General features: G+C 36.7%; 1 protein-coding gene across 3 annotated transcripts in view; it reads right to left on the bottom strand.

Moving 5' to 3' along the window:
* Positions 1 to 15,830, bottom strand: part of MCTP2 (multiple C2 and transmembrane domain containing 2) — a 262,919-nt gene that overhangs the window by 87,203 nt on the left and 159,886 nt on the right. For all 3 annotated transcript variants that reach the window (XM_010371429.2, XM_030930371.1, XM_010371430.2), the window contains 3 exons: positions 4,035 to 4,136; positions 2,730 to 2,804; positions 722 to 841 (listed from right to left, as the gene is read on the bottom strand). In XM_010371429.2, the coding sequence (XP_010369731.1) occupies positions 722 to 841; positions 2,730 to 2,804; positions 4,035 to 4,136 (297 nt within the window). The remainder of the gene's footprint in view (positions 1 to 721; positions 842 to 2,729; positions 2,805 to 4,034; positions 4,137 to 15,830) is intronic.

Consider the following 15,830-nt stretch of genomic DNA (forward strand, 5'->3'; position numbering starts at 1 on the left):
CCATGGCTGACATTACCAATTTGATCAAGGACAAGTCCCTTTACAAATGAGAGAGGATGCCCTGAGATGTAAAGTGAAGGCATGAGGCCAGCTGTGAAGTCCTTCCAAGATTCTTGGGCTCTCAGTGGTAGACTTAGGTGGTTTAAAGATCTCTTGCAGCGCTTTGATTCTGTGATTTTATTATGCTCATAAGGATGAGCCAATGTCACCAGAGAAAAGGGTACATTTCATATACAGGGGTGGTTCCTCTTTGTGGTACTGAATGAAATTCTAATGTGTAATGATCAGTATGTCCCAACTGGCTTGAAATGAATAAACATCTTTAATACCAAAGTTCGGGAATAATTTACTTAAAATGTAAATTGAACAATTCAGTTATTATTCAGTCATGTGATTCTTCAGATGCCATTTTTCAAAAATTACGGGCAGTCACTGGCACAGAAAGAAAAAAAATAAACACAATGCAGGGCTATACAAATGTAGCTGTAACAACAACTGGAGAAACATTTAAACATATGTATACAACAGTGGTGCTCTTAAATGTACCAAGAGACCGTATATGACTAAGATTTGGGTAATTTAAGGGATTTCCCAGGGTAAATTTGACCTAAGTACTGTCTTAGACAACCCTCACATAATCACCTATGCTGTAATATATTTCAGAAAGATGAATAGATGTAAATAAGAAGCAAATAATTTGAACATAAGAAAGGAAGCTTACCGCGAATGCTATTGTACTTCTTAATGTAGATTCCCACTGGAAGCAGCTTTTAAGGAACTGCATTGTATTCCATATTGCCATAGTGATTCTTTTCACACGGTCCACATCTCTTGATAAGATCTGATTTAAAAAAACGACAAACAGGAAACGAGATTTAAATACTACAAATATTCCATCTAGATCAGGTACCCTGATCATTTCAAGTATATTCTGTATAGATCCCAATTTAAAAAAATGATAATAATAGAAAGAAGGCCTGACACTTCTAAAAGTCTTTTAAAAATATGATCATTCACAGAGGAAAAGAGAATCAAATGCATTTTAGCGCTCATCTGAAAAAGAACAGCCTGTTTCAACAGTGTTCAGAACAAAAATGGAAATGGTGAAACTACAGAAGCCAGGTATTTAATGCTGGTGAATTTGTGTGAGAAAGACACATACAGAGGCAGAGAGAGAACTAGAAAGGGAAAGACAGAGAGAGAGAGAGAGATACAGACACAGAATGAGTGTCTATATTGTTTAGTTTGGAAGCAAATGAATAGATTTATAATAAAAACATACAAGTATTATAGCTTATCTAGTCCAGAGGTCTACAGAAAAGTAGAGTTCTGGGAAGGGGTTGAAGTTCACCTTGGGCAAGTTACTTAACTTCTCTCTTATAAAATGGGGTTGATATTAGTGCCAATCTTACAAGTTGTTGAGAGGATGAAAAAGCTTAGAAAAGTGCCTGTCACAGAGGAAATGCTTTCAAGTATTTGTATCCTAAGGAAATATTTCAAGTTTATCAAAATTTGGGGGTCTAAGTAGCAAGAGGTACGTGGGGAGGGTCCTAGCATACCCCAGGATTTCAGCCCCAAGTTCCCCGGTGCTCTCAGAGCCCAAAGTCACCCCACATGGAGGTCTTGTTTTGCAAAGGAAACGTCTCTCTCCCAGTTGTAGGCAGATTCATTTCAATGTGCTTGCAAAGCAGCTACCCCACCCACCTCAACCCAGGTTTTAACTTTCAAGTAAACAGAGCGAAAGGCAATAATAATAATAAAATAAGACATTTACTCAGATTACATAAAATAAATATTACACTCAATGTTATGGCAGACCAAAATGAAATATTTGGAGGCTTCCCCTCAGAAGACATTTAAGGCCTTTCCCAAGTATGCCCAGAAGTTCATGGGAAACAAAAGGATGATAAGATGTCTTTATATTTAACTGCTTTATGTAATCCACAGCTGCTCACCCCAAAGGAAGTGGTGGAAGTAATAAACTCTTGAAAAAGGGGACACTTTGTTCTTTGTTATACAACTGAAGAGGGATGATAGGTACAAAGTGAAATCCTGAGCTGTGGAGAGTACAACAGGGAGGGACTCTGAAAAAGAAATGTAAAGGTCACACAAAAAAAAAAAAAGAAAAAAAGTGAAACTTCCTACCAGGCCCTGAACTTCACCTTTTGTTGAACTGAATGAGAGAGGAATTAAGGGCAATAGGCAGAGGGAGAGAACTTGCATTCAGTATGGGGTGAAATGCCAACACATCCCAAATTTAGACCACGCCGAAGTGGTAGCAGCAGTCATGAGCGAAGCTCAGGCTAGAAGTCTCTGAAGATCTGCTGGGTTAATTCTGTTATTGACTCCACATACTGTGCCTCCCTGAAACTTCTCTAAAGGGCAGAGGACGAAATGGCTATGATTAAAGGACGGGTATGCAGGATAAGACATTGACAGTCTTGATGCTAGGAATTTTTGTTTATACAATGAATCAGGAGAATAATGGGGTCTGAGAACTTTATTTAATCCAAGAAGTATGTTCTAAGTCCTGTCCTTCTTATGGGAGCTGACCGAACTCCTTATTTTAGGAGAAAAGGGGACAAGGAGAAAGAAGTGGAGAGATGGGACAAGAGGGAGAAAGGAGGAATAAGAGGGAAGAAAAGATTCAAGGAAGAAATTATAGGCAAGTGTTAATACTTCAGGTGCTGAGTGTACCAATTAACAAGCCACCTACTGTACCGACCCACCTTTTTGGACAGCTTGCGGCTGTCTTCAACAAAGCGCTTTTCCCTGGGAGTAAACGTCCTAATACTTGCTTTGACCTAGAAAGACATCATTGTTTAAAAAGGGCAGCATTTATAGGGACTTCATCCATCTAGTTTTCTTAATGACTGGGAAAATCATGCAAACCAATAGATTCTGACTCTGACCTTAGTAGGGAGCAAAGAAATGGTGGACACTCCTGTGCCCTGTATATGTTTCTGGGGGGGTCTCTTTTGATAAAAGTCCCTGGCATGGGTCAGATTGAGTCTAGCATGGTACTGTCTCTACTTGGCTCATTCTCTGGGGGTATTTTACACCACTGCAGAGATTGATGTTCATGAATATTTCAAACTAACGTCTGTAAAAGATAAAACTTCCTTCTGAAATCCTTTAAAGTTAAGCTTCTACCAAAAATGTCTGCAGGTGAATAACCATTTCCAGTTTATGATAACACACTTTTCACAGAGAATCTTATTTTCTTTCAATGACCTGGAAAAATAAGTCAATGAGCCATTTTAACCCCATTTTACAGGGAATAAACTGAGGCTCAGAGGGACTTATGCACTTGTTCAAACCACCAGACTGAGTAAGACCCCAAAGAATCAGATTCAGGTCCTTCTCCACATCACATGAACTGTAAAATCCCTTAACCGAAATATTTTCTTTTCAAGTCTGTATTCCACTTTTCCCTTAAACTCAGGTTTTACCAGTATACATACTCTATATACAAACATTTTCCAGAAGAAAGGAGGAGATGAGGGTGACCTGCTTATAAAATGCACATACAATTTCCTTGAAGGGAAAGGGAAGGAAATGGGAAGAAGCAGCAACACATCCTTATACTGAAGACTATGCCCAGAGTTCTAGTATTATTGAGAATGTGAGAAACAAATATATATATATCTAATTTACATAATATAGAATATGCATTTTATATACTATATGCTATACAGCAATATATTACATAGGTTATATTATATACATTTTATATAAAATTTTATAATAAAGAGATTATATAAAAATAATTTTCCTGTTTTTTAAATTTTTTCCCTGACAACTTAGATTTATTGAGAATTAAACAACATTAATTCTGCTGATTCAACAGGGTTAATACCACTTGAGAGCTGGGATGTCCAGCACATTTTATGACTCAGCTTTAAAACACTATTCTTTCCTCTCTCTAGCTGCAAAAATTGTGAAACATCTTACATTGATTTGAGCCTGCAAAAGCTGGTCACCTTCTATTTTAGGTATGGGAAAGCCGGGAAGTATGACCCAGTTAGACTTACCGGATTATATATAAGGTCCATCTCTAAGTAAATAACTCCTTTAAAAGCTTGTTCTAAATCTTTATTCTTTAGTACATAACAATTTGGTTGTCCATCTCTAATCTGTCACAAACAAAAGATAAGATACACATCGGTGCAAAGTTACTATGTGGTTTAAAGTAAATAACCAAAACTAATTTCGGCAAAATTGGGGATGCAGAATGATCACAGATGAAGCAAACATTAAACAAATATTAAATCCATGATAAATCACCTTTTACTTTTAGAATGCTGTTATAACACGCTCTAGACAGGAAGATAAAGTGACAATCACCAGGCTGAAACTGGTGTGTGGGTGAAAAAATCGGTGCAAATCATAAGTTACATATTTCCATTTACTCAAAAATGATGAATATTCTACAAAATTCCTGGCCAATACTCTTCAAGACTGTAAAGGTCATGGGAAAGAGGAAAGACTAGGAAACTGTCATAGATTAGAAGAGACTAAGGAGATAAGATGACTAAATGCAATGTGGTATTCTGGATTGGGTCCTTGAGCAGAAAAAAGATATTGGTGCAAAAACTGGTGAAATCCAAATAAGGATCAGAGTTTAATTGCAGTGTAACAATGTTAGCTATTTTCAGTTTTAACAAATGTATTATGGTAATATATGACGTCAATATTAGAATAAACTGGATAAGGTATGTATGGGGAACCCTGTATTCTCTTTGAACTTCTCTGTAAATCTAAAATTATTTCCCCCAAAAGGTTATTTTTAACAGAAATGAATAAAGGAGCTGGTTTTAATAGTATTTTACTAGCCAGGAAACAATGCAAATTAAGTAAATAAATCAGTTTAAAGTTGAGGTCAAAATCCAAAAACACTCAAAATGTACAGTGCCAATAAATCTTCAAAACAAACAAGTTTCTCTGCTGTCCTCTCTTGGCTGGCATGTCGCATCAGTCCCATACACTAGTCTACCTGTGGACCCTACATATAAGTTATCTAAGTAAAATATCTTCAGTATCATTTTGGAAACTAATTGGCTCCCATGAAAGACAAGTTAATTAGCTTGATTTAATCATTCTCTTTTCAGATTTGATGGCAGTCATGATTTTACATAGTAGTAGTATATGTAACTGATTAAACTTCAGCCTTCTAAGAAGCATACCTGTTAACTCTAAAAGGGCCTCAGCAAAACTCAAGTTAATCAAAAGCTCTATTTGAGTTTGTAATGATCAAAAATGTAAATAGCATAGGAAATCTAACAGCATGAAATTTGAGCCATATTTTAAATGACTATTGCTGTCGCTACAAGCATTCACACAAGTGTTCTTACAAACAGCGGTGGAAATGAGTTGAATAAGTCATGGGGGGAAACAGAGCAATTCCACTTTACAAGGGAGAGGTCATCTTCCTTCCCAAAGTCACCCCACCTCTTTCTGATTGAATAAGTTTGATACAGAAGGATGGTCTTCCTGGCCAGCAGCTAAGAGGAAGGGGGTGCCCCATAAAGACCTGGTTTCCTTCCTAAACGGTGTCCAAACAGGATTCTGAGCTTCCGCTTTGATACACAGTCTCACTTAATAAATTGTGGATGTTAAAGTTGAAAGAAATAAATACAAAAACAGCCTGACAATTTGCCAAGCTGACTTGGGTCCAGTTTAGCTTTGCTTCAACCCACAGTCATTATACTGTTATCTTAAAATTTCCATGATTTCTTAAGGGCTGGCGAAGGATAACAGAAGAACAAGAGGTATTAGAATAAAGAGAAATATTTTATAGCAAAGGGATTTTTTTTTCAATTTGGTAAATGACCATTTCCTGTTTCCTAATGTCCCTCACATTGTGTCAGCAAAATCAGAACCCACCTAAGGACATGAAAGCAGGCATCAAAGCCTGAGATAGAATTAAACCTATGCATATTTGGGACTTAACTATCTTAAAAAATAGAATATAAGTTTAAAAACTGCAAAAAGTTTAAAAATTGCTGAAAAAACTGAAGTCCCTTTGAACTTCCACCAACACCAAATTCCTTTCCCTAAACATAAATTAGATAGGAATTTGGCATGCATCCTTTCTAAGTTTTATTGAGATTTTGTATTCATAAAAATAGTCTTGACAGACAAATGTTTTTAAAATTATTTGCCTAAGTGACAAATGGTATGTATTTCGCAATTTTTTTATATCTATCAATATGACTTGATAATTTGTTTATATTAGTATCTAGGTCTGGTTCATTTTTTATACTGCTATATAATCTTTAAAAAGTGAATAAACTATAATTTATTAATTCTCCTATTGATGAACATTTAGTTGCTTCCACTTTTCTAGCTTGTCTGCTATAAGGAATATCTTTAGGGAAAAGATAAAAGGTAAAGGAAAGAAGAAACATGCTAGTTTGTATTTGGAATATGTTTGGGTTAAGAACAGGTGAACACATTTGAATAGTGTTATAATTAACATTGAGATAGTAACAGAAGAGACTACTTTTAAAAATATTTTCATTTTCCTCTCTGATTATATAATTGAACTTCTAAAACAAGAATATCAGATAAAAAGTTCTGTATCCTCCAACTTGCCTACATGAGAGCATTTATATAATAGGAGATGAAAACCGAACATACACACACACACACACACACACACACACACACACACACACACATATATTCCATGTCTAAACTAAATTTATTTATCTTTAAAAGTCTGAAAATTATTTCTACATTTATAACTTTAAAGCTTCCATTAAATAATTAAACAGACATAATTAAAACACAGTCAAAAGAAAATTTAGAGGAGAGAATCTATATATACTTTTCATTAATTTTGAGATCTCTGTCAGCAAAGGCAAAAAGGAACAATACAGCTTTCAATTTATGACAAAAAGACAACGTAATTCATTTGGAGAGATTTCCTGAGCTGACATTTGGGAGGACTTCACTCAAATACGAGTCTTGGATAAAATAATGATGTCTTCAACTTCAGTTTTCCAGGATAAACTCTTCAAATTGACTTACTACACATTTTTGTATACTTGCCTTTTGATGGCCAAATAATGCATAATATTAGGTAATAAGTTGAAGAAACCATTTACGCAGGACAGTAATAATAGATTTAACTCGAGAATGCAAACACCCCAATCAGGAAAATTGACATTTTCATGTCCCTTATATTATTTTCAGAAATATATCACAAAGCTTTTATAGAGCATGCTAACAGTTGATTCCTGGTTCAATTAGTCAGTAAATAGAAGTACAAGAAGTCTGTTTCTGAGTAATAATTCAGGATTTTAGAGCCAGAACCAAGTTACTGAAGATAGTCTTGCTTAAAATTTTTAATTTGCCCCATACTCATGCTTAAGCTATTTAACTTTTTTTATATATAAAAAATATTAAATATATTTACCAAGCTGTAAGCACAGTAAATATAATCAGTTTTTAGAAGTTGGTTGATAAAACAAATTTTTGAGTCAAATAAATGGTACACTCAATATATTAGAAAACTAAACTATTTTATAATCAGCATATAACAGAGGTGAGCATGTGAGAACCGAGAAAAAAGCTTCTCATCTTGAACTCTTTTAAGAAAACAATAATTATTATGCTTTCCTATAAAGATCTTTGATGCAATGAGTTGCCAACTTATTCAACAGCAAGGTTAATCAGAATCAATATGAAGCAATAAAACCATCAATGGCTTTAGAGAGGAAAGATACACACTTAAGATCAAAATCCAAACTAAAGAGTCATATTGATTCCCCATTGTTTGACCTTCCAGTTAGAAACTGAGGACGTTGCGTATAAATGGCATTGTTCTTTCAGCCATTATTCACTCTACATAAAAGGGAAAATAACGTGACAACACCATGACATATTAGTTGGTACCACCTGATGCACATGGAAAGTAGCTCTCCAATAAAATGTGACGAGGACAGACACGTGGCTGGGCAAGAGGAAAATCCATACACTTTACTTGGTATCCATTCACATTCTTGTTGCCACTTGGAATCAGGCCTTGTTCCCATGATGTGAGTTATACAAACAGCACGAGAAAGACCTACTAGGTCATGGTTTGCCTGCACAGAAGCTCAGCTACCAGTTAGTAGAGGCAACACGGAATTCATCACCCTATACCTCTTCCATTTCTACTTCACTTCTTCCTTCTTGAGACAATCCATTCATCCACTGCCTGAAACCCAAACCAGCTGTCCCTAAAATATGAGCTGCTCCTTCAAAAGCAATACACATTAATTCCAAAAATCATGCAAAATTTACAAGAAATGTTGAATAGAAAAAACATAATGTTAATATAACTTTTTTTGTTTGTTTGTTTTTGAGATGGAGTCTCACTCTGTCGCCCAGGCTGGAGTGCAGTGGCGCAATCTTGGTTTACTGCAACCTCTGCCTCCCGGGTTCAAGCGATTCTGCTGCCTCAGCCTCCCAAGTAGCTGGGACTACAGGCACATGCCGCCACACCTGGCTAATGCTTTGTATTTTTAGTAGAAACAGGGTTTTACCATGTTAGCTAGGATGGTCTCGATCTCCTGACCTCATGATCCACCCGCCTCAGCCTCCCAAAGTGCTGGGATTCCAGGCGTGAGCCACCGCACCCAGTCACAATGTCAATATAACATTTTTAAACAAACACTCATATGAAGTTTTTAAGGCATATTCATATTTGGTCATTTCAATTGCTAAAACAATGCAGATGAAGGTAATGCCAGCTTACACTATAAGTGCTCACTGCGTGCCAGGGAATGTTGTGCCCATCTCACACTTAACTCTGATCTTCACCACACCTCCAATACAAGTAGAAGGATACATATCTTCACTTCAGCAACAAAAAAATGCAGACAGATAGGTTAAGTAACTTGTCAAAAATCACACAGCCAGTTTAAGGGAGGAGTCAGGATGTCAACCTAGGTAGTCTGGCTATAGCAGCATTTGCATTCTTGAACATCATGATCATAATTGAATAAATCACGAGCCATTCATACGTGTTTAGCTATCATGTTTTTTACTCTTTTTTTTTTTTTTTTTTTCGAGGTGGGGTTTTGCTCTATTGCCTAGGCTGGAATGCCATGGTGCAATCTTGGCTCACTGCAACCTCCGCCTCCGGAGTTCAAGTGATTCTCCTGCCTCAGCCTCCTGAGCAGCTGGGATTACAGCAGCACGCCACCACGCCCGGCTAATTTTTGTATTTTTAGTAGAGACGAGGTTTCACCATGTTGGCCAGGCAGGCCTCAAACTCCTGACCTCAGGTGATACACCCGCCTTAGCCTCCCAAAGTGCTAGGATTACTGGTGTGTCCCACCGTGCCTGGCCAATTTTGACTTCTTTGAATGAAGTTTTCTGCTAGGTTGACTTGTATTTTCCTTATTGATTAAAGAAAATGTATATACTGTACTAGTGATATTATCCATTTGTTTAGATACTGCCAGTAACTTTTACCAGTCTATCCTTTGTCTTTAATTTCTGATGGTGATTTTTGTTTTGGCCATACTGACACCTTAAGATTTTTTCTCTCTTATTATTCCTGCTTCTCAGTTTACTTATATAGGATTTCTCCACTATTTTGACATTTTTAATGAAGTTTGTTTCAAGCGTTTGATCTTTAACTCATCTTGAAATTGTTGTGTTTGCTGTAATACACCGACACATTTTCCCCAATGGATAAGCAACCAAATTCCCAGAATTGCTTATTAAGTAGTTTATCATTTACCAGTAACTTCATCCTTCAAGTTTATTATAAATTAAATGATTTCCAATTAGTCCTCTCTCAAGCCCTTCAGTACAGTTCTAGAATTTCTTCATATAAATCTTAAGACTTTATAATTTTTTGTTTTATTTTCTGTTACAGTCTTGGATTCTTTTTCACTTTTAGAAAATGTTTTCGCCGGGCGCGGTGGCTCAAGCCTGTAATCCCAGCACTTTGGGAGGCCGAGACGGGCGGATCACGAGCTCAGGAGATCGAGACCATCCTGGCTAACACGGTGAAACCCCGTCTCTACTAAAAAATACAGAAAACTAGCCGGGCGAGGTGGCGGGCGCCTGTAGTCCAGCTACTCGGGAGGCTGAGGCAGGAGAATGGCGTAAACCCGGGAGGCGGAGCTTGCAGTGAGCTGAGATCCGGCCACTGCACTCCAGCCTGGGCGACAGAGCGAGACTCCGTCTCAAAAAAAAAAAAAAAAAAAAAAAAAAAAAAAAAAAAAAAAAAAAAAAAAAAAAAAGAAAATGTTTTCCCATTGTGTATAGTCATGAATCTTATTTTCATAATGCTGATCTTACTGACATTTTATTCATTCCAAAATGTTTTCTATGTATTTTTCTTTATGTTCAAGGTTAATACATGTTATTATCAGATAGATTATTTATAGATAATATGTTATCAGATAGTATTTGCAAATATTTCCTTTATTAAAATGTGCATTTCATATTTAATTTTTGTATTGCTCAAAACTGACATAAAACGCTTAATTTTTAATTGCTAATTCATAAACATATAAGCTCATTAGATTTTCCAAACAATCCTATGCAATAGGAACTATTATCAATTTAAAGATGAGATAATAGAGGGAATACCTCTATTTTTTCTCCAAGTTTTTCATGTTTTCATGTTCTTAATAAATGTAATCTAAGAATGGCTTGTCCCTTTAAGGGTTGAAAAATACTTGTTCATAAAATAATTTGGATTGGTTATTTTCTTATTTGTGGGGGGCAGGGTGGAGGCAGGGAGAAAAGGCTGAAATAATTTCATAAATTTTCCTAGTCTTTGGGTAATTATTTTCACTAAACAGTACATCCAAATTGCTACAGTTATACTTTTGGAAGACAATTATCTTTACTTTTTTATAAACATTTTCCCAAACATGGAATTGTATTATGTTTACAGTTCATAGGGAGAGATTTTATACCATTACAGTACCCAGGTTCTCCCAGGACATGTCTCTATAACTATTCATGTTTTCTCTCAGACCCCTCAGGGAAGTTGAGTGTTCTCTACAGTTCTTTCCTCATCCTTAATCTATTTTTTTCTTTTTCTCCATGAACCCTTTAAATGGTTTGCCTCATTTGTTTTTTGGGGAATATTTGAATTTATCGTATCTGTTATTCACTTATTTTCCAGATTATTGCTCTCTGCTTTTATCTTAATTCAAGTTTTCTTTCTTTTATTAACTTGAGATTTTGTTGTTGTTGTTGTTCAGATGTTTAATTGATTTTCAACATTTCTTGTTTAATGCTAAAACCATTCAAGGTAAGAATTTCCTCTGAATAACACTTTTGGCCTTTATCCATAGTTTTTATGTATAGTATTTAATTGTCCATTTCTAAGTAGTTTATAATTGCAGTTTTGGTATCTACCTTAGCTATTTGGGATTTTTTTTTCTGCCAGCAAATAGCTTGATATTTCTATTACCAATTTCTATTTTTATAATACTGTAACCAAGTATAATTTCTGCTTTTTGTGAATTTACTGAAGTATTTTAGACCCAGAACATGATCAGTGTTTGAGTATGTTAAATGGGTACTGGAACAGAATATTTTCTATTTTTTATGTGTATGTATACACACACATACATTAGATCAAGCTTATTGCTTATCTTCTCCAAAATTTGAGAACCACCACCTTAGTATGCTTAGAAATCATCTGAGAATTAGTTTTTTAAAAAAAGTGAGAGAGAGAGAGAGAGAAACTCTAGAATCTCCTGCTGAGAAATGCAGTGTTTGCAGAGGAATGTGCAGGATCTTCACTGCTAACACTTCCTGGATCTTCCCAAATTAGGGCCTTCAAGAGACATCCATTCTCAGCCTTGTTTCTAATTTTTATTTTGGGTTTTTTTTTCTTTTCTTTTCTTTTTTTTTTTTTTTTTTTTTTTTTTTTGAGGTGAAGTCTTGCTCTGTCACCCAGGTGGGAGTGCAGCGGCGTGATCTTGGCTCACTGCAACCTCTGCCTCCCAGGTTCAAGCGATATTCCTGCCCCAGCCTCCTGAGTACCTAGAATTACAGGCGCATGCCACCATGGCCGGCTAATTTTTGTATTTTTAGTAGAAAACGGGGTTTCACCATGTTGGTCAGACTGGTCTCGAACTCCTGACCTTGTGATTCACCTGGCTCAGCCTCCCAAAATACTGGGATTACAGGCATGAGCCACTGCGCCCGGCCTGTTTCTGATTTTTTAAAATGCTGAATACATAATGTATATTGTTTGACAATTCTAGTTTTATTATTTTTCCCTATTTAATATGCATATCTATTTCTATGAAAAGTTATCCACTTAAAGGTTCATATTTATAATGACCTTTTATTTATTTATTTATTTATGTATTTATTTATGTATTTATTTATTTTGAGATGGAGTCTCACTCTGTCGCCCAGGCTGGAGTGCAGTGGCGCGATCTCTGCTCACTACAACCTCCGCTGCCCGGGTTCACACCATTCTCCTGCCTCAGCCTCCCGAGTAGCTGGGACTACAGGTGGCCATCCCCACGCCCAGCTAATTTTTTGTATTTTTTAGTGGAGATGGCGTTTCACCGTGTTAGCCAGGATGGTCTTGATCTCCTAACCTCGTGATCTGCCCACCTTGGCCTCTCAAAGTGTTGGGATTACAGGTGTGAGCCACTGCACCCAGTCTTATAACCTTATGGTTAATTCAATTTTTTTTTTTTTTACCCCTAAAACCTGTATCAAGTTTTTGGCCTACCTTTCACTTACATTTGTGTAGGATACTTTCGTTCATCCACTTGTGTATTACTGTGTTTTAGGTGTCTCAAAGAAGTAGCAGTTAGATTTTACTCTTTGAATCCATGTAAGAGGTTTTTCCACTTAATAGAAAAGTTGTACTGATTTAACATCTACCACCATGTGTGATTCACCCAGCTTTCTACTTGCCATCAGGAGACTCCTACAGTCACTCTTTCTCTCTTAGCCTGTCTGTTCTAATCAAATACTCATACTATCTACTCCATGGGGCTCAGGATCTATCCAGCATGTTAAACGTATTCTTGCCTAGTTTCTAGGACCAATGGGAAATTTGTGTTATTTTGTCTTCATTTATTTATTTCAATGGACACATTGGACCAGGAGTAGACAATGAGAAGAGCTGAAAGTTTCCGTTCAACGTGACCATTTTCACCCCGTATCGGGACTCAAGTTTTGTCTTTATCAAATGATTTCCCAGGTGATACATCCCTCTCTCCTTTTCACCTATGTACACTGCCCCTCTACCCTATGGCACCAACTTGACTCACATGGAATTTCCCGACCAAATCTGTGCCCTGGAAAACCAAATCTTGGCAACAGATTACTTTTACTTTTTTTTTTAAGCTTAAATATAAATCAATATTATTTACTTTAATGGCCAAAAATTTCTGTATTTAACCTAAAATAACCTAGGATTGTTCAAGTCCATTTCAATGCACAAACCCATCACAGGTGAAACTTGGGCAATAGAGTTAATTGGAAATGCAAATGGAGATATACGTGGCATTTATTTGGTACAAGCCATCATAGAAAATTTGTCCTATAAAACTAATTAAGTGAAGCTGCTATTGGTGCAGCCAGCTATCAGGTGTGCATGGATTCACAGAAAACACTGGAAATTTAGAAGGGCAGCATAAAGATCCATGCTTCTGATTATACAGTCATTTGTGACATTGGCCTGGCTCACACAAAAGGACTCACATTTGATTCAAAACGCAGGTCTTCGGCCAGGCATGGTGGCTCATGCCTGTAATCCCAGCACTTTGGGAGGCTGAGGCGGGCAGAACACCTGAGGTCAGTAGTTTGAGACCAGCCTGGCCAACATGGTGAAACCCTGTCTCTACTAAAAATACAAAAATTAGCTGGGCGTGGTGGTGGGCACCTGTAATCCTAGTTACTCAGGAGGCTAAGTCAGGAGAATTGCTTGAGCCTGGGAGGCGGAGGCTGCAGTGAGCCAAGATGGAGCCACTGTACTCCAGGCCAGGTAACAGAGAAAGACTCCATCTCAAAACAAACAAACAAACAAACAACAAAAAAAAAAAATTGCAGGTCTTCATCAAGCTGCAGATGACTTCTTATTTATTATTAGGAAATACCAATATATGCATGCTTTTCCCATTTTACAGATTGCCATGAAAGCTGATTTTCAGTCGCCTAAAATGGGTCCACTGGGTAATTTTGAGAGGGTAAATGTGTGATTCAATAAAAAGGAATGGCCTAGAGGAGAAGAACTTGAAGAATCCAGCCTGATTTTTCGGACAGAATGAAGATCACTTAATTGAGGATAAAAATATTAAATAAGTCTTTTGAATCAGTGAATTATCAGAAGATAGTGTCTACTGCCTGACATGTTTTTAGATTCTAAGGTGTGCTTAGTGTTCTCTAATGCACACTTACTACGTTACTGTTTAGAAGATTAGAGGAGCAATGTGAAAATGAGTAAATATTAGAAGTCTTCAGATTATAACACATTCCAATATCAATTTTCTACTGTTTTATCCATGAATATTTTATTAAAACATATTATATATCTATATAAATAACTACTTTTTCTGAAAAAGATTGAAGACAAATGAAATATATGGAAGGATAGCCCATTGGCCTGTATTCTTTCAATTATGATAAACATCTAAGCATGTATCTATACATATATAAGCCTTGAGCAATTCACCATCAATAATGAATATATTTATATGGATTTTACATAAGCCAGTAGTCAGTTAGCACATTCACCCTGATTAAAAAGATATAGTGAATTTAGAACAGGCTCTTTATTTACCAGGCTTACATGCACTTAGCACATTACCATTCTGAGTGAGATTAAAAATTGAAGTATATTCTATACTTTATACTTAGACATTTAAAAATATAGTTTGCATTTTCTCTAAAAGTATAAATCAAGTTATGGTTTATGACCTGATTAGAGAAAATGAATTCTCAAAAAATTTATTCACATTCCTCTTCAAGAAACACAATTTCTGTTTTTAAACCTAAAATAAGGTATTATTGATTATGGCTCCATAGCCCATAAAGATCAGAGTGAAACACCAACAGATCAATTTTTATGATTCTCTCTCATGTTAAAAAACAAAACAAAAGAGAGAAACAAGTCCTGCTCCTAAGAAGCACACAATATCAAATCTAAGGGTGTTCTTTGACGCTTAATTCTGAGAGTTTCAGCCAAGTCTTCTGGGAAGAGTCTTCTCTCTCACTAATTTGCTTCATACTAGAGCCAAAAGTTTCTTCCTAGTCAACTGCTCCAATATCTCTACCTCCAGGTCAAAAATCTTCAGTGACTCCCTGCTAAAATAGTAACCGAGACCTCCCTCAACCTTTCCGGGACTGCCCTCAGTGTGTCCCACTTCCCCTCCATGCCCACCCTGAGCTCCTGGAAGCTGGGTCCCTCCTTGTTCCCAGACATGGCCTTTCCCCTAAACCTCTGCTTCCCTCATTCTCTCCCTGGACCCTCTGTTTGGAATGACCTTTATTCTTCACCCATCATACACTATCAACATGCCACTCATCCCTGATCCAGCTCAAACTCCCTGCTTCCTAAGTCTTCCTGAACTTAAACCCATCCCTCCTACTTCCCACTGCCCTTTCTCGTTCCCGTGGGACTTATATGTTTATTTGGGTCTTATGTGTTTATTGCACAGATGCCTTCCTGCAGCATATGCAACTCTTCAAGTCTGCGCCCCTCTTGCCACCCACCAACCCTGACCCTGACGGCACATAGCACAGTGGTTACACAAAATGGCCTCTTGATTCTTGCTTTGGGGATGATATATACTTAATAGTTACTCACTGTGGCAATATAACAAACTCGTAGGAGC

The sequence above is a fragment of the Rhinopithecus roxellana genome, chromosome 5, assembly GCF_007565055.1.
Source record: "Rhinopithecus roxellana isolate Shanxi Qingling chromosome 5, ASM756505v1, whole genome shotgun sequence".
Taxonomy (NCBI): domain Eukaryota; kingdom Metazoa; phylum Chordata; class Mammalia; order Primates; family Cercopithecidae; genus Rhinopithecus; species Rhinopithecus roxellana.